This window comes from Terrapene carolina, unplaced genomic scaffold (assembly GCF_002925995.2).
Source record: "Terrapene carolina triunguis isolate 2854851 unplaced genomic scaffold, T_m_triunguis-2.0 Scaffold21, whole genome shotgun sequence".
NCBI classification, from domain to species: domain Eukaryota; kingdom Metazoa; phylum Chordata; order Testudines; family Emydidae; genus Terrapene; species Terrapene triunguis.
This window is the reverse complement of record NW_020664372.1, coordinates 37,941,728-37,962,044: the sequence shown is the minus strand read 5'-3', so window position 1 is coordinate 37,962,044 and position 20,317 is coordinate 37,941,728. Positions and strand designations below refer to the sequence as shown.

The 20,317-nt window shown below is 42.2% G+C and overlaps 1 protein-coding gene across 2 annotated transcripts in view; it reads right to left on the bottom strand.

Annotated features, from left to right (window-relative positions):
• The window catches only part of UXS1 (UDP-glucuronate decarboxylase 1), a 100,651-nt gene that overhangs the window by 15,435 nt on the left and 64,899 nt on the right, over positions 1-20,317 (bottom strand). For both annotated transcript variants that reach the window (XM_024215287.3, XM_024215288.2), the window contains one exon: positions 2,026-2,145. In XM_024215287.3, the coding sequence (XP_024071055.1) occupies positions 2,026-2,145 (120 nt within the window). The remainder of the gene's footprint in view (positions 1-2,025; positions 2,146-20,317) is intronic.

The following is a 20,317-nucleotide window of genomic DNA, read 5'->3' as shown; positions in this document are numbered from 1 at the left end:
TTTGTGTCTCTGCAATGATTACCTTCTCACAGTTTGTAGTTATAAAAAAAGTCAAGGCTCTGCTGGATAAGTCCGAGAAGCTCAGAACTACTACGTGATGTATTCAGATGCCAAGCTGGCATATCACCAGCACAATATAAGCAATAGGAGAATGATCAGATAAAACACACAGCAACATCTGACCTCTGATGCTCTATGCAAAACTTCTAAATGCTACCTAGAAAGAGCTACACTTTGTGCCCCCTGCATATCACCCAAGAAGCATATAGTACACAGGGCATAATCAGAAAGTGCTGGGAAGTCATTGCTCTATTAGGTTTGTATATTCTGATGCAATCAAAAAACCCCACCAGGATCAAAACTCTCAGCGTGAAATAAGAACTCCTCCCACCCTGTTTTGCCCACATATTCTGTTCTATGCAGCCAGGCCCAGCTAACCAGCTGCAGCTTTTAGGGGCGGAGGATGGGGTGGATAGGAGAGTGAAGGCCCTTTCAAAACAATTTACAAAAGTCCTTTGAAAACCCATATGTAAAATAAATTCTTGGGTGGAGGTTGCTGTCTTTTGTGATACTTTTCTCGGGTTTAACCCAATGTGATAGATGTGGGCATGCTCATGGGGCAGTACAATGGGAATGACTCACCATAGCCATGTAAAATCAGAAGGATCGTACCAAGAAACAACTGGTTTTGGAACATGCCTTTACATAGATTTCTTCTATCCCCAGCCCCAAAACACTGCCACACTTTCCCAGCACAACTGTAGGAAGAACTGAAAGAAGAAGCAGTGCTTGGACACTTAGCTACCCTGCCCTATCTAAGGGTAGGCAAGTATAGTCACTTTTGAAGGTTTTCTCACAAGGGCAACACATCCCTCTATCATTATAAATTGGTATTTTTGTTTATTTTAGTGGAAGAGGGGAAAAGAGGAACAAGTAATATTGTGATAAAATAGAGAAAGAATGCTGCCCCCCCCCCCCCCAACATCTTTCCTGACTGTTAGATACCCTGAAAAAATTGACTTCAGCTCCCCTCTCCTTACTGACTAGGCACATTTATTGCCTGAGCAACACTTCTTTCCAAACAAACAGGAGCTCTGCTAGCATGCAGACAACACACAAATTATTACTGTCCATAAACAATGCACTTCAATCTTGGGGTTGGCTACCCAGTGCAGCAAAACCCTCTACAAGGGTGTGCTTTGTAGAGTACTCAAACGTGTTGCACTCTAACTGTCCCATATACACCCTGTGGCACACTTTAAAAAGGTACCTAATTCAAACAATAAAATCCTAGAAAGCCCTTGAGTGATTTCCTAGTACCATTCACTTCCCTCTTTGCTCCAGATAGTCTCCAAATTTTATATGTGAAATTTAAAAAGTTGCCATGTGTATGAAATCACATATCTCATGATCTCATCCTTGACCTCAAATACCCCTCCATCACCCATTTTGTATTATGATTAATTTAGGATGTATGCTTCTATCTTTGGCACTTATAAGGCCCCTACTACTGAATTATCTGAGTGCCTCATAATCCTTAATGTATTTCTCCTCAACACCCATGCGAGGCAGGGCAGTGCTCTTATCCCCATTTTATAGATGGGGAACTGAGGCAGAGAAAGACCTTGCCCAAAGTCACAAAGAAAGGCTGTGGTAGAGCAAGGATTTGAACTCAGGTCTCCTGTATCCTAGACTAATGACTGAACCACATGACCATCCTTATTATGGAGAGAACACATTTTTGACAGTACAAAACCATGCACACATGTAAAGATTTATAAATACAGGCTAACATTTTCAAGAATGACTAGTTATTTTTGGACACCCAGGTTGAGACATTTAGAGGCCTGGTTTTCAGAGAGCGGGAGCTCAGCACTTTCTCAAAATCTAGCCTCTTTCAAGTGTTTAAGGTTGTGCACCCAAAAGCTAGGGAATTGAAAAAAAAAAGTCACTTTTGAAAATCTTGGCCATAGCACTCGTTAAGTGGTTTTGTTCTAAGCCCAGGACCAAGTGCCAATTACTTACCGTTAGAGGTTCTCCCTGAAGAGCCTGTAAGATAAAGTTACTGACAACTCTGCCATCGTTCATGTGCATCCGAGGACCAAAGGTATTGAATATTCTAGCAACTCGCACCTCAACCCCTTCCTGTAAGCAAAAGAAAGAAAACAAACAAAACATGTACTTAATGAAGATTCCACAACCTTCCCTCCCCCCACCCCTTCAAAGTGCAAACTTCCATATTTAGTAGGTGATTTTTTTTTTTAAAGGGCGATATTTCCGTAAGTATAAGAATGCTAATATACACTTTTAAAACACATGCTGCTTTCTCGCCTTGAGACTCCTGTAACGTCACAAACCACAGAGTATATGGTAGGAGAATTTACCCTAATTATCTACATTCATAACACTGCTCTACAGCCAAAATGCTTCTGAAATAAATGTAGTCAAACTTTACTAAGTCTGGATCACTGAGAATGAAAATGATGCTTAAAATTGTTGATTGGCTCTAGTTTTCAAGATATGCTATTGGGTCAGTATATACGACCCTTGACTTGGGAATGGCGGAGGATAAGTGAGTTATAAAGGGAAGGGATCTCAATTTAAACCAGAAATGACTAAAATACATCTTTGACTGGATCTATGAATAAATCTATGACTGGGTTTGGACAGGACTTGCTTTTTAGGCAAAACAATGAATGATGCAATCTGAAGCTGGTATTGCGTCATACATGATATGAATTGCATCATGTTATTCCTAGACGTCATGGATGATGCAATCATAACGAAGCTTACATCACTCTGCTGAACAAATTGCCCTATATCAGCTCTAGAAATCATACAGTGTCATGCTCTCTTATTTGTCAGTGTTTGATTTTGCAAAGGGACACATTTCTGTTTAGCCAAAGTGAGCAGAGATGCCTCGTACTTGTGTGAACAGTGCAGATAACTTCTGCTATGTTTGTGGTGAAATGACTTTTGCATCACAAAAGCGCAGTATAACCACTATGGTTAAGAAAGCCTATCACCTTTATTTTGGCTGCAAACTTGGAGATCAGGACAAGAGGTGGGCCCCACACATGCTGCAACACTTGTGCAACAAATCTTCGCCAGTGGTTGAACAGGAAAAGGAAATCTATGCCTTTTGCAGTGCCAATGATTTGGAGAGAGCCAACAGATCATACCAGCAATTGTTACTTCTGCATGGTGCCTCCAGTTGGGAAAGGTGTGTCAAAGAAGAAAAAGTGGACTGTGCATTACCCAAACATTCCATCAGCTATACGCCCAGTACCCCACGGAGAAGGACTGCCGGTTCCGGATGCACCAGAATCATTCTCACTTGAGTCAGACGAGGAAGAGGAAGAGGATGAAACTTCTGGTCCTGAACCATCAATGTCACAGGACCCACATTTTCTCCCATCCTCCTCCTCTGAACCACACCTCATAACACAAGGTGAACTGAATGACCTTGTCAGGGATTTGGAACTACCCAAAAGTAAGGCAGAGCTGTTGGGCTCCAGACTACAGCAGTGGAATCTCCTGGCAGGTGATGTTAGGGTTTCCATGTTCCGTGACCGTCAAAAGGATCTTGTCCCATTCTTCTTCATGGAAGGTGATCTTGTAGCCTGCAACAACATCGATGGTGTGATGGCAGCCCTCCACATCGTTCACGATCCAGATGAGTGGAGACTGTTCATTGATTCATCGAAGACGAGTCTTAAAGCTGTTTTACTGCATAATGGCAATGTTTTGCCATCAATTCCAGTTGGTCATGCAGTCCATATGAAGGAAACCTATGACAACATGAAACAACTTTTGAGGTGCATAAACTATGACCAACGTCAGTGGCAGCTTTGTGGCGATTTGAAGGTTGTTGCTCTCTTGCTTGGTCTGCAGACTGGATACACAAAGTACTGCTGTTTTCTCTGCGAATGGGATAGTCGTGCAAGAGATTCCCACTACATCAAGAAAGATTGGCCACTCCGACAGTCATTGGAGCCTGGGAGGAAAAGTGTTCAGCATCCACCACTTGTTGAATCAAGAAAGATTTTGTTACCACCCTTACACATCAAGCTGGGTCTGATGAAGAACTTTATCAAGGCCATTGACAAAACACAAACAGCTTTCAAGTACCTCCGTGGAAAATTTCCAAGTTAAGTGAAGTTAAGATAAAGGAAGGTGTCTTTGTTGGTCCTCAGATTCGTGAACTTCTTCGAGATGATGCATTTGACCATGCACTGCGTGGCAAGGAAAAGACGGCATGGAAAGCCTTCCAGTTAGTGGCAATACATTTTCTCGGAAACAACAAGGCAGACAACTACAGGTTGTTGGTGGAAAACCTCTTCAAGGCATACAAAAGCCTTGGTTGCAACATGTCACTAAAGATACATTTTTTGCACTCTCATTTAGATTTTTTTGGCCTGGAGCAGCAAACCGCGGCCAGTGGGAGCCGCGATCGGCCGGACCTGCGGACGGGGCAGGTAAACAAACCGACCCGGCCCGCCAGGGGCTTTCCCTACACAAGCGGCGACCCCAGTTTGAGAAACACTGTTCTAACCATGGCCATAACGTTACTATTTTGCATTAGCCTACACCAAGTTTATGGGCTAGTTTATGTCTCAGATCCCCATTGTTTATTTACAGGCTGTTCAAATACAGATATTGTATAACTTACAACTTTAATACTACAGAAATTTTACCTGAATCTGAGAAATTTTTCCATTATATCCAGTAATGCTTTGTGTGAATGCTATGTAAATCCATCTTCAGATAATCAGTGCATTCAACTGAGTTTAGCAAGCAGAACCAAATGTGGTCTATAGATGGCATCGTGATCTTGTGAAATTGCAGTGCTGGAACACATCACTGAGAACAAACTGTGTTTCACCTAAATTCTGCGAGAGCCAAATCCTCAGCCTTCATGGCAAGAAGAACATTCAGCCATGGTGAACTAATGCACAGGGTTGGCTTTTGAACTCAACGGTTCATTGTGACAACATGTAGAAACTTCACCTCTGAAAGTAAACTTCTTGCCACTGATTCAAAGGTAGCAAAAGTCACAAGCACAAACTCCTAGGGTTACACAAATCATGTAATCTGTTACAATAGGCTTTCAATGAAAACATGGAACTTTATGTTTTCAAACAGTTTGCCAACAGATTGTGGCCGGTTGCCACTGCCTGGAAAAATGGGACTTGAAGACATGGTGAAACTATGCTTGTGGATTTTTCCATTACAAGAGGATACACAGTGTGCTGGACACATTTTCAGCTTCTCTTCGGAAGACTGCAGCCTCTGCTCACACATCCCTCGCTCGAGGGACATCCAAAGACCATGATTTTCCTTGAAACAGGTTAGCCTGAAAGTAGCTTCAGTTATAAGAATATTTAACTGCCTGCCCCAGGAACTCAATCATTTATAAATAAACGAATTCATCCTTACAGCAGCCTTGTGAAAAAGGCAGTATTTATTTCACAGATGGGAGAAAAAGGATTAGAGAGAGGCTAACGACTTGGCAACATTATAAAAATTATCCATTGCTGACAGTACATGTCACCAAGGGATGCAGGTGCCCACGGTTTAACCTCAAGAACAAATAAGAACAAACAGTGTTTTGCACCGTTTCAGAAACTGTGGGTAAGGTTTAAACAGTGCTGAGCACAGTTTGCCCTTGTTTACTCTTGCAGCTAACTTGTGTTGAGCTGGCACTCGCTGTCAACAATGGGCAATTTCTGTATCACAGAAAAGTTTGCTGTCTCTTGCCCAAGGTTGTAACAGCAAGTTAGTGTCAGTACTATAAACACAACACAGCGCTCCTGACTTCCAATCCTGTGCTTTACCCCAAAGACCATACTGACACTATCTGCTAGCATGTTCCCTAGCCACACCAAGGGAGTGGCAATCAGCCAAGTGTGCTTTATCAGAAGCACAGTTGCCAACTTTCACGCAGTAAATAAGCTCCCCGACTTTCACAATAAGCCAAAAATCAAGCTAATCTATTTCCAAACAAGGCCAAAACAAGCCAATCCCTAAGAACCCCAACGCTCTATGGGACTAGATCCCCCCGGCATGAAGTCTGGGACCGTGCTGTGCACCCCTGACTCTGCCCCCCATCCCCTTGCCTCTGCTTGCCGGGAACCGATAAAAAAAAAAAAAGCAGCAACAAGCTACAAGCCAAACAAGCAACAAGCCACAAGCCAAAAACTAGCCAACAAGCAACTCACAAGCCAATTAAGCCAAAAACAAGCCAAACTTCTGTGTTTTTTTCACGGGTTTGGCATGTCTGATCGGAAGCTGTTGAAAGGACTTTGTAATGCAACGCGTCAAGCTTTATACTTCTAACAGTAGCTTTACAGAGTACATTACACCATATTTATGAATGCCTCCGCTGCATCTGCAAACAGTCCCCTCTGGTTTCTCGTCCCTTCATGTTCCCTACTCCCATTATTCGTAATAGACGAAGTCTTCCAAGTGTGGACTATATTTCACGCAGGCTTCTCAACACTAGTTATACTTATTAACAACATGTATTTAAAAACAAGGCATTTAGAAGCTAGCGCCTTAGGAAAAAATAGCTATTGGTTGATCTACAAAGCCTCTTTGTACTGCACGCAGTGGGTCAAGTGGCTTCTGTTATCCAATATAGGTTACAAAATGGCAGCGTGTGCGTGACAGAGAAATACACACACGAGATAGTGCCTGTCAGCAAGAGCTCACAGTACAAGGGGGAGAGGGTACCTAATGGTCAAGATTCAAGACACATTAGGGAAAACCACCATCCCCCTCTCTGTTGGGAGGTTTTTCAAGCTACACAACTGATTCAAGTAGACTAGCACAGAAGCTAGAGATAGAATGTAGTCCCAATGGAGTACCATTCCTAAAGTTTATTTTAGAGTGTTTTATGCAGCCTAGTTTTGAAGTCTCCCAAGAAAATCAGGCCTCCGCCCATTCCCTTGGGAAACTATTCCACAAACTAATAGATCTCAGTGTTGGGAATCTTATCCCAAATATTCAGCCTAAATTTCCCTCCTAATTTTCAGCCCATTACTTTTAGTAACCCCCCTCCATATTCTTCTGGAATAATTTCTCTGAGGCATCAAATATTTGTAGAATGTTACACTCCTAGCCATGCCCCATCATTAGTTTGAACACCTCCCAGCCCATATGGCATTAGCAGTGACCTCCCTCCTCACTTCAGGACAGCACACCAACACCTCGGGCCTGGGCAGTTATTTCACCATGTGCTGCTGCTAACTCATAATACTAAACCATGTACAGTAACTCCTCACTTAACGTTGTAGTTATGTTCCTGAAAAATGCGACTAAGTGAAACGATGTTAAGCGAATCAAATTTCCCCATAAGAATTAATGTAAATGGGGGGTTAGGTTCCAGGGCAGCTTCCCCTACGCTGCAAGCACCAGGGGCAGGGGGCTCAACCCTCAGCCCGCCCACTCCACCCCTTCCCCCAAACCTCCACCCTTGACCGGCCTCTTCTCCCCCTCCCACCTTCTCCACCTTTACTTCGCACCCTGCATCCTGGCTCCTCCCCCCTCTCTCCCCTCCCCCGGGCAGGAGGATGCAGGGAGGCGCGCCAAGTCCTCGCTCCTCCCTCCTGCCCAGGGCAATCAGCTGGCTTGCCGCCTTCGGGAGGCAGGGAAGGGAGGGGGGAAGAGCGAGGACTTGGCGCAGGCTCCCCCTCCCTCGCCCCCGCCTCCTGCCCGGGGCAATCAGCTGGCTTGCGGTGTTCGGGAGGCAGGGGAGGGAGGAGGAGCCTGCAAGCTGAGTCTTCACTCCTCCCTCCAAAACGCCGCAAGCCAGCTGATTGCCGTGGGCAGGAGGCGGGGGGAGGAGGGGAAAGGCGCTGATCCGTGGGGTCTGCCGGGGGGCAGGAGGCTGTCAGCTGTGGAGAAAGCAGACAGCCAAACAACATAAGAGTGGATGGAGCATTGCATAACTTTAAATGAGTATGTTCCCTAATTCATCAGCAATGTAACAACGAAACAACATTAAGCGGGATGACTTTAAGTGAGGAGTTACTGTATTTATTTGCTGACACAGGAAGGGAAGAGGGAAGACTCAATCCAGATAGACCCAGCTGTGAGTTGTAAGTTTCCCAGAGCAAAGAAGGTGGTGGGATGAGTCAGTAAGGAGGCTACAAGTTCACTGTTCAAACCAAACACTCAAGTTGAAGGCATCTTGATCCTGGGGGCATCCAGAGCCATAAAACTGACAGATGCCTTTAAGCATCTGCAGCGTTGGACAGTCAATGACAGGAGTGGCTTGCTGTCCTTGATTTAAACAGAACAGTGAACATCACTGCAATTTCCCGGTGTCTTTTAGGGTATGTCTACGTCATAAAACTCATGGCAGCGAATCTCAGAGCCCAGGTCTACAGAGTCTGGTTCATGGGGCTCACACTCCAGCGCTAAACACAGCAGTGTAAACATTGTATCTCAGGCTGGAGCTTGGGCTCTGAAGTCCACCCCGCTCCCCAGGGTTCACAGCCTGAGCTCCAGCCCAACCCCCAACGTCCATACTGCTGGTTTTAGCATCGTAGTGCACGCCCAAGTCTGCAGACCTGGGATCGGAGACTCGCTGCTGTGGGTTTACAGCCCAGTGCAGACGTACCCTTAGACTAACTCTCTCTCTTTACCAGGTGAGCCACACCCCATAGCTGTACAAAGAAAACAACTTGTGCTAATCTTTCAGTTTTAAATCGTATGTCTCTGTGATTTCATTCCTGCCTCCTACAAACCTTAAACCTTTCCCGTTGTATTTAGACCTGTTTTTCAAATCCTTTAAAATGCGCTCAGTGCTTTTACAAAACTTGAAAAGCACATTGTATATACAGTTTTACATATGTATAAAACAGAACAATAGTTAAGTGAATAGATTCCAGCTTCAGATTTCCAAGGGAGGTGTACACAAAGGCATTTATTTTAAGTCAGCTCTACACTAGAAACTTTTGCTGGTACAGCAATATTGGTTAGGGCTGTGACTTTTTTTTTTTTTTTTTTTTTTTAAACACACACAATATTTCAAATCACAAATGTGTTATACTGACACAGAAATGCTTTTGCTGGTATAGTTTATTTTGCTCATGTGACTGAAGCAGTGTAAGTTGTCCCAGCAAACGCACTTTGTTGATGGCATAAAAACTGCATCTACATTAGGAGGGATTTGCCAGTATAGCTATATTGATATAGCTATACCGGAAAAACTTTTCTAATGTAGACTAGGCCTAAGTTATGAAAAATTATACTGGCATCTAAAGTTTTTGGTGATTTTTTATTTACTTCTCTGTCTTTTGTTAATAAATAAATAAATCTGTTTAAGGGGACAATTAATGACAGCCAAAGTGTAGCATGTACTATCCAACAGATATTGTCAGGGCTCCTATGAAATTACCTCAAACCAAAATTTTCAAAACTAAGTGACTACGGTTAGGCTAATAAATCAGTGGCTTCATTTTCCAAGGTGATGGGTACTCACCATGCCTCACTGAGAGATGTAGGGTACACAGCACCTTTGAAAGTTAGGCCGCTAATTTTGGCACCTAAATATGGAGTGAGGAACTCTAACTGTAGGTACTTATTTTTGAAAGGCTTGGCTCCAAAAATGTCTACAGCAAAGCATGGCAGAATGATATCAATGTATATTTTTCTTAAAAGAATAAACATGCCATATTTTAGATTAACAAATCTACCTTTGGTAAAAGAGGCTTGGTCTGCATGGTTCAGAAAATAGAACAACACAGAATGCAACTTCGGAGTCTAAAGGTTTCCAGTGATGGTTTTAACTGAAATAGCTTCAACATACACTAAGGCTGCAATGCAGAAGCAGGATAACAGGTGAATCATTCTCATTAATTAACTTTAATGCTCATAATTTGCAAGTTTTGCACCATTGTTGCAAATTCATCTACTATGAATCACCAGCGAGTAAGCAAAGATTTAAACAAGAAAGACGAAGAACTCTACTTGCACGAATCCAGGACATAAGGAGCTGCAAAGTGACTCTGGCATATAGGGACTCACTGGCATCAGAAATCCTTACAACAAATTGCGTAAATAACCGGCCAGAGAAAGACCAGAAACCTGCAGAGCTACCATAGTGAGCAAAACTAGGCTAATTACTCTCTTTCAGATAAAGTTATTAAAATCGCTGCCTGCATCTCTTGAAATTCTTTTGACTAGCATGTGTTATCTGTGTGAAAGTCTTGACTAGCAGTCAACTACAAAGGATATAATTGTTGGTGTCTGAAATACACACATTTTAAAATTATACCACCTACAATTTTGAACAGTAATCACAATGCAATTATTTGCAGGCAGTTCATTTTAGAAAATGTCACCGATGGGTCCTACAAATACAAAATCCAATCCTGAGTATACAAATATACACAAAGACTTGACCTAATGGCCACGACATTAGCAAATTGGACTCACCCTTGCATATTACTAATGGATAAGGTTGTTTTACACTATGATTTACACTGCCTGGAATGAAGAGTTCATAGATTTTAAGGCCAGGAGGGACCATTACAATCATCTAGTCTGAACTCCTATATAATACAGGCCGCAGCATTTCACTTGGTGATTCCTGCATTTATCCCAACTTGTGGTTGAACTAGATTATATCTTTTAGAGACGCCTACTCCGGATTTAGAACACTGCAAGTATTGTAAAATTTGATATCATTTGAAGGACCCTTCCAATAGCTAATTCCCCAACCCTAAAATTTTGCCTGGTGTCCACTTTAAACTTTTCTGACTTCAACTTCAAGCCACTAAACCTTGGTATGCCTTTATCTGAGACATTAAGGAACCCTTTAGTATCATATCTTCTGTTTGCATTGGTAATTATAGATTGTGATCAAGTTGCCTCTTAATCTTCTCTTCAATAAAACAAACTGATTGAATTTTTAGTTTCTCATTGTAAGGTTGGTTTCCAAACCAAAAATTATTCTCTGAACCCTCTTCACTTTTTTAACATCCTTTAAAAAAAATATGGACACCAGAACTGCATACAATATTCCAGCAGTAGTTCACTCATGCCAGATTCCAAAGTAATATCACCTCTCTAATCCTGCTCAACATTCCCTTGTTAACACAACCAAATATTAGCTCTTTTATGACACAGTATCACACTGGGAGCTCATGTTCTGGCTACCTTGTTTGTTGATTGCAGAATTAAAATGAAAATGGTCATCAATAATTACCAGGTTATATAATATATAATATGGAGATATACCTATCTCATAGAACTGGAAGGGACCTTGAAAGGTCATTGAGCCCAGTCCCTTGCCTTCACAGCAGGACCAAGGACCATCCCTGACAGATTTTCCCCCCAGATCTCTAAATGGCCCCCTCAAGGATTGAACTCACAACCCTGGGTTTAGCAGGCCAATGCTCAAACCACTATGGATGGACTGAACTGCCTATACACAGATATGAAGTGGGAGCTTTGGAGATGAGTAATGAAGACGCACGTGTGAGTGGATAAAGCCACACTTGCAGGAGATAGTTTGCTTAATAATTTCCTTTTACAGATTCCTCTGACATGGACTATTTCTTCCTGTTATCACCACTCTCCTCCTTTCTTTACCTTCTGAAAAGCACCTCCTGAAATACCTCCTTCTGAGAGAATAAGAAAAAACCTTCAGTCATCCCTGAGTCTGAGAGTCTCATGAGAAAGTCGCTTTCTGGTTACCCTGAGAATAAGATCAACAGGAGAAAGAAAAACTATGGAGAATTTAGTAAGTTGTTTTAAGTACGTATCTTCAATATACGTCCTTTACCAGTACTGTACTAAATAGGTTTAATGTCAAATTGGGATTTTGTATATTAACAAGAAAGATTGGTTTTCTTATGAAAGGATTGTTTGTATCAATTCTAAATCTGAAATGGCCTAAAAAGTACCATGAAACACTGGTTTGCTCACAACTACTCCAATTACTACTCCACTTGGTTAGGTAGACACAACCAAAAATGTTGAAAGTGAGTGACTGGTGAAATGTTGTTAGTGTGTCAACTCATGTGTTGGTGCTACTGTTAATGGTAAGAGAGCATATGGAATAATTCTAGTAATACACCTCGTAACATGCAATGTATTGATATTACCACACTCACATAAGGATTATATGCACTGAAAACTGTGTGTGAAGCTATCGTTCCAATATCATGGTGATTTGTAATATGCATCAGGCCATTAGTGGAACTCTAAATCTAAATTTTACTCCCCACATCACTGCCTTAATAATCCATAATTTTACAGCACCCAAGCATGCTATGCACTTTAAAGAGCAAAAAGCTAGGGGGGAAATCCTGGCTCTACTGAAGTCTGAGAGTGTTTTGCCATTGACTTCAGTGGGGCCAGGATTTGAGCCAAGGTTCTTGTCCTAAATAGCTTTATCTAATTTTAGACATGAGTGTGAGAGTTCTGGACAGTATTATATTTATTCATTAATTGATGTGATTAGAGCAATTATGGATACATGATTAGGACCTGCCTGTGGTAATGTAAGGAGAGATTTTAACAGCCTAGCAAAGTGTCAACGCCACGGCCAGTAACTGGAATATCGACTGCAATGCTTATTGCCAAAAACAGTTAAACTAGTAGGCCTTTGCAGCAATCTTAGCATAACTAGGCAGGCCAGGAGGGGAGCGGAAGTGATGACGAGAATTGAGCATGACCCTGCGCCATCCTGTTGGGCTCTCTTTTAAACTGCTGAAGTATGCAGTTTTGAAAGACAGGAAGTCTATCTATACTTCTGGTGTGTGTGTGCGCGCATGTGTGTGACTGCAGAAACACAGCTGTACAACCAATTGCTTGAAACTTCTTGCTTCAGCTGCTTGTTCAGCAGTTATTGGTGATTGACAAGCAGCGAGACACTTAAAAGCATAAAAAGGGGAAAAGGTCTGTGTGGGTGCACTCTTCATGAACACATCTCAATATCCCCAGCAGCAGACAGAAGATTGGTCACCAGAAATCTGTTGCACTTGAAGGACCCTCCAGACTTTTGAGGTAACTATTGATTTTTGGGGGGTGCTAACCTGTTGCTTGTGTGTATGTGCTTGAGACTAAAATAAAGTGGAAGTTGTAAGTGAAAGTAGTCTTGTGTTGTACTGCTTGTGCCAACCATCTATGGACATGCTGTGCTATGGATGTGCTGTGTCCTCATTGGATTTATTTTCTGACATTGCCTCGCAGAATATAGTTACCAAGAGCTGTGGATTCAGAAAACCCTGGGTAACAGTAACAGAGCCAAAGTGCATGTCTAAAAAGGAAGCATCTTTTTGCCAAAAGAAGAAAGCTATTGTAGGTGAAAGATGCCAGAGTACATATTTTGCGCCCCAGGACACAAATAGTTGCAATGGATGCATTCCAAAGCCTCAAAAGTGACTGAGGTATTGACTATGGCTTTTAATAATTAATAATAATAATTAATGGAGATATCCCATCTCCTAGAACTGGAAGGGACCTTGAAAGGTCATCGAGTCCAGCCCCCTGCCTTCACTAGCAGGACCAAGTACTGATTTTGTCCCAGATCCCCAAGTGGCCCCCTCAAGGACTGAACTCACAACCCTGGGTTTAGCAGGCCAATGCTCAAACCACTGAGCTATCCCTCCCCCCCACCTCATCTTGGAAATAGACATCCTTACAAAGTGTTTAAATTTTCAAGACTTTAGAAATCACTTTTCCATCCTTGGAAAGAAAACATAGCAAGATAAAAAAAGGGGGCTTTAAGTTCTCCTCTGACTAGTGGAGGGAATTCAGACCGATTTATTCCTCACCGTGTAGTGAAAAAGAAAAAAGAAGTGGCATAGCTCAAGTTGCTGAAAGCATGTTGGGGCTTATCTGAGAAATGCCCTGTATTTGTTTGATCCACACTTTTAGTGATCACTTCAAGATAAAATGTTTCATGAACCAAGAGAAGCGGAAACTATCTCTCTGTACACTGCCAAAAAGACTAAAATCCCTGCTTTTCAATGGTGAGAAATGGTGTAATGTATTCTAGTGCTGATGGTGCAACAAGACATTAGGCCTTACTATCACATCACCTGAGTTTTCTTTTTTGTATGGCAAGGGAAGTGATTAGCCATGTTCATAGAGCCAAACCCAGGTTAGTGAGTGGCGTGGTGTGAGCCTGAGATGCTAGTGGCAAATGATCGAAGTGGGCATTGATTTAAAACGTGGTCCATAGTCACATTATGAATTGTCTCATCTTCCACAGGTGTAAGAGATGACAGCATCTGCTAAGTGATGTTCTGAAATGGTTCAATGTGGGCCATTGTTTCCGGGATAGGTTGAAGCCTGGAAGTTTTTCTGTGAGATCAGCTATCAGGTGTTTGTTTGGAACATGAGCATTATCCCAGTATGCCTCAGCTTTAAGAACTTAAGCCCGATCCCCAAAAGGCTTGCAAGATTTCAGGGGTGTCTTTGGAAAGTTCTGGAGGTTATCATGAATTGGTAAGTTCAGGTTGGCCATGGTTCACTTGCACTTGTGAGCTGTCTCTCTCTCCGGACCAACGGTGCGGTTGTACATGCCCAAAGTGGCCAACCATTGAACAACAGTATGGTTCAGTGCTAATCCTCACTGTGGCATTAAGCTGCATGGCCAGAGATTTGTTACGTGAGCTGCCTGCCCAGACTGGTGCGCAGTATTCAGAGATCAGGTATACCAACACTAGAGTCAATGTGCATCTTCATAGATTATAAAGCCTCAAAAGACCTGTGATGGGGTGCCTGCCTCACACTGGGCTCTAAGGGGTTAATAGAGCCCTAGGGAGGCTGTGCAGGAGGCAGCAAATCAGAGAAGAGCTGAAGGGAGCAGCCAATCAGGGTCCAGTAGGCCCATAATAAAAGGGAGCAGCAGGGCAGAGAAGAGCAGTTCTCTGCTGGGAGCCCAGGGAGGAAGGACTGTCTCTGGAGGGCTGAGAGAACTGCCAGCACCTTGGACAGAACAGTGCTGCGAGCAGGAACCAGGGGAGCGAGAGACAGCTCCTGGCTGGCTGCTGGGATTTGCAGGCTGAGGTCCCAAGGCAAGGACAAAGAGGATGCTGGGGCTACAAGGAAGTGGCCAGACAATTCGCTGCAGTAACCACTAAGGGGAGTGGCTGGACAGAGGACTGCAGGTCCCCTGGAAGGGCTGTGTCACTGAAGAGGACGCTGCGGTCCTTGGAGAGACCTAGAGCGGGTCCTAGAGCAGGAGAGATGGCAGCAAGGCACCACCCGAAGAGGGTGCACGACCATGCAGAGCTAATTCCCAGGACAGCCAGCAGGAGGCATCAGAGTGCTGAATGAACCCTGTTACAGGACCACTCTGATCTTCTAGTCTGATTTCCTCCATATCACTGGCCAGATGTAGGACTTCCCTGAATTAATTCCTGTTTGATTTAGAGCACATTTGTTAGAGAAACATCCAATCTTGATTTAAAAATTGCCCATGATGAAGAATGCACCACAACTCTTGGTAAGTGGCTCCAGTGGATAGACAGTAATGCGCCCAACATTGGGCTCTTACTCACAACCCTGAGATTAAGAGTCTCATGCGCTACCAACTGAGCCAGCTGGGCACCCTTGAGTTAATTGGGCACCTTAAGGTCCAGTGTTGAGTATGGCAGAGCCGTACAAAGGCTTTCAGAAAAACTTTTGATCTGAGTCAATGCATCACCACCTTCCCTCCTGTATCAGGATCAATAATTAGGATGGCTAACTGCCTGCTCTAAGGAGAGGGCATGTCTGCTGTAGCACAGCCATCCCACTTGGCCCGTGACCCACCTAGCCCGCCCTTGGAAATTAAACTCATTTTCATTGCTAATATGAATTAAATGTGATCCTTCACATAACTTTGGCAGTTTTCAGTATCTGTTAGTACTTACTTTTGACATGATGCATAATCCACAATAATTCTTCTCTGGAATCCTAATATAAAGTGTTATTTTACAGTGCTGAAACTTACTGTGCTCAGTGGTGTGTTTTTTCACACCCGAGTGAGAAAGTTGCAGCGCTGTAAAGTGCCAGTGTAGACAAGCCCTAATTTTGATAATTACTGAGTAATTATACTTAGTGTTACTAATTACAATGTAGTTCTATTAGCAATTTAATCAACTATTTTCATTCTCCTTAAATTTTATCTCTAGGCTGCTTATGAATACTGAAACCAACTCAATTTGTGCATTAACAAACAGGATTACAGAAACAAGTGCAGTGCATAAAAACAAAACAGAAAGCGCACTACAAAAAAAGCTGTGTTCACAAGATATTTATTCAACACGTGTTTGCTTATCTATTTGAAACCCATGCTCTTTAATCTTTATTTTGTAAACCTCATCTTTTCCATTTAGTTGTCGCTATCCTTCCACCCACTATTTAGTTTTTGCCCAGTGAGTAGGTCTGATAAAACTTAAGCAATAAGTAATTATTCTCTGGGGCTAGACACAAACCTTCTAGATATACTGAAGGATGACAAACAATTCTGTAATACTAAATATCTTGATATGCTAATCATTACATCCAATCTCTTCCAATATATTTGTAGGGAAGTTAGAAATACAGAAATTGTGATTTCTAATTAGAGAATGGAGGTATCCTGAGGCAATTTGGAAGCTATCACTTCAAATAAAATAAGGTAAGACTGGATGACTACTTATTAGCACTGCACTTGTGAAACTACATAGAGTTTTAATCTGGCACCGACAAGTAATACTGCTCCGCCAATTAAACAGAATCACAAGTAGAAAGGACAATTTAATTGGTATGAAAATGTGGGTTTAAAAAGGAAGATTAATGATCTAGAAATTCACAAGGTCTGAAACAAGACTTCAGGCCACCAAGCAGTAGAGTTTATTTTTTAATTGTAAAAAGAAGAAATCAGACCCTAACCACACTACATCTTTCAAACAGTGTCAAGGAAAGTGCAAAACTAAGTATTTAACCTAGTTTACATTAATAAAACAATGATTTTGTATAGTTTCACAACAGTACAGAAGAAAATATTTGATTCACATTATGTAGGGTAATGGAAAACAAATTCAGAACAGTTTTCAACTTAAACTGGTGTAGTTGGGATCTGCATAATCATATTAGTGTGAGAGAGGGCAGGGCTTGAACCCAGGCCTATAGGCAGTGCTCAGGCTGTGGCTGCCACACAGCAGCTCATCCAAACCAGAGAAGAAGGGGCCTAGCAAAGCTCTAGCTCACAAAGGGCCCCACCCATGAAGCTAGGGTGACCAGATGTCCTGATTTTATAGGGACAGTCCCGATTTTTGGGTCTTTTTCTTATATAGGCTCCTATTACTCCCCCGTCCCAATTTTTCTCACTTGCTGTCTGGTCACCCTACATGAAGCTCCTGATTGGGGGAGACATCCAGCCCCACTGATTGGCTGGGACCCAGTACTTAAATCAGAAAGAGGCACAGAAAGTTGATTCAAGCAGCTAAGTGAATCCCGAGCTAGCTGCTACTACAGACCCTGCCTATATGGCCTGACTACTACCTTCCTTATCCCAGACACCCGTCTGTTCCCAGTTCCTGCTTCGCTCCAAGTTCCTGCTCCTATGACCTATCCCTGATGCTGATTCTGGCTTTGACCCCTGGCTTGACTTGTGACTCTGCCTCCAGCTCTGACCTTTGGCTTGGCACCTGACCCTATCTCTGAGCCCTGGCTTGATTCTGGACTTCGGTTCCAGCGCCTGACTTACCATTAGGCATGACTGCCCACACCTCGCTTCCTATTATTGTGGGGAGTCCTACACAACCTCACAGTTCCCATCATAATTCAAGAGACTTGAGCGCAGGCCGAGTGGCAATTTCCAAACAAAACCAGGAAGTGAACAATGCATTCTAGTGTACATGTAGCAGAAAAAAGCCAGAAAGGATATTTTCCTCCTGCCCTGAGTAGTGGATAAAAAAACATACTTGCTGAGATTCTGGGAAGTGCAGATGTCACTGAACCTCATAAATTAGAGCCTCAGATTACTGCTGTAAGTAGTTGTGAACAGACATTAAAAAACTGATTGGACACATTACAAAAAGTGCAGTTTTTATTAGAATGGCACATTTAAACATATGATTTTAAACACTAAGACATACCTATCTGCACGTGACAGTGCTTAAGAGTTTGACTCTGCATGGTTTGAATATCTGCAGGTACTCCAGAGCAGTTACAAACATTTGTAACACACCAGCAGCATGTCTGTTTATATTTTTGAGTTTAACCAATACGTGTTTCTCCTGACCCATTACAAAAAGAGCAGAAAACATTTAAAAATTACTACAAAAGTGAATCACCTCTGTGCAAGAATAATAGTCACAGCAGTAGGCACAGTCATTGCAGGGCTGAGAGCTCATTCTATCACATTGTGAACTTTATCTAACATGCTCTAAAACAAAAGTCGCCTTCACACAATCCTAAACCATATAAAACGCTCAGAAAAAACTTCCAGTGAGTAAGGTGCAACAGTAAAGAAACCATGTGTACAGAGCAGCATCTGTTTTCCCTCTGAGAACATATTATCATGCGAGATCTCATGTGCTCACATACTCCGTTACCAAATTCTTGCTTTTGGGCAATATCAAATGGCATTTTAAAGTGAGGATGCTGGGGCAGTGATAAGGCAGGGAAAAATCAGTGCATACAAGAGTGCCTTTTTACAGAAAGGGCTACCAGAAGGTAAGTGTTAGCTGCCACCATCTGTTCCCCAGAAACAAATCACTGAATTGGTATTTAATATTAATGTTATATTAACTCCCAGGGGCCAAAATGGCAACCAAGACTCCCTTGTGCAAACAGAGAAAGACAGTATATGTCCCAAAGTTTAAAACACCATATGAAGGATAGGGAGAATTAAACTAACACTTGAATATGTATTAAAAACAAAAATGATATTTAGTGACAGTTGATCTGTGAAGGTCAGACCCATCAAGCCAAAACCTTAAAAATATGGAAACAAAACATGGAAGCTAAAGAAAGGGAAAAAGTCTGTGCATTCTTTCCACCTTCACATTGCCTATAACGCTGTCAATAACAAACTCCATTACAATACCTATTATATAACGCTTTTCATCTGTGCCTCCATAAGGCTTTCACTTCTAGCTCCAACAGATACCCAAAAGCGGAATGTACTCCAACTTCACCAAACGGGCACTCTAAGACAAAACCTTAATACTGACTTCATATGCTTTTATATCAACAGACTGACACATCTGACCGTTATACAGTCCATGCATTTTTGGAGAGTTATTCTGCCTTTGCATTGCTAAGGTCACTTAAGACTGTGCCTCCTCTTTCCTAGCTAACCATCTTTCTCCTGGTCTCCAGAGGTATTTGGTAATCTCTCTTTTTGCCCCAGAAGTGAGTAATAGCTCTCACACTGCGCCAGATTTGTCATCAAATGGAAATCTGATGGGTTTAAGGGTTCAATATTTTCCATTGTTACTAAGAAATTATAAAATGATCTAGAAAGAAACACTGATGCTTAATTAATACTTGAGCGATCAACACATGACCAGCATCAATGTTCCCAGAGTGTTTTACAATTCTTGCAAAAGGAATAGAAAGAAAAGTGAGACAATCCAGTGGGAAAATGGCCAAAAGAAGCAAAGAGAATAAGGTCAGAAATTGCATCAATCCACTTTTCATTAAACCACCACAAAAATTCAAATAATGCTCAAAATTTATATTCTACGTATTGATTTTTGCTATTTCAATGAAATTACTACTAAACAAAGGTTTAAAGCTCCTGCTAAAACTACACTCTCTAACAGAACCTTAGCTAGGGAGCAGCTACCACTGCACCATAGTATTAGCTTTCTTTTAATTTTATAGTTAGACTTTCTCCAACCGCACAATCATTAAACATTGCCTGGTTTCTTATAGATGCCCCCGTCAGAGACGACTCAGTGATTTTAGGTGGAGAAACTAGTAGCCTATTAGGCCAGGGAACCCGTTCTATGCATAAAGCACAAGATGTTTGCTTAAGAAGCATAAACAGAAGGTTGAGACCATTGCCATCACTGATAGAGTGGAGGGGGAGGTGTGATAAAGAGTGCGGATTTGTCTACACTTAAAACACTACAGTGGCACAGCTGCACCACTGCGGCTGTGACACTATCTACACCAGTGATACTCAGACCTCAGTAGTTCAGGAGTCAAATTAGCAATCAACATTACCCAAAAGTGCCACTGTAGTGTGAATTCATTGTTTCATTTATTATTATATATTCATATTTAAACAGTATGATGGGAAATATTTAGGTTTTTATTTTTATACACACACACACACACACACACACACACACACACACACACACACACA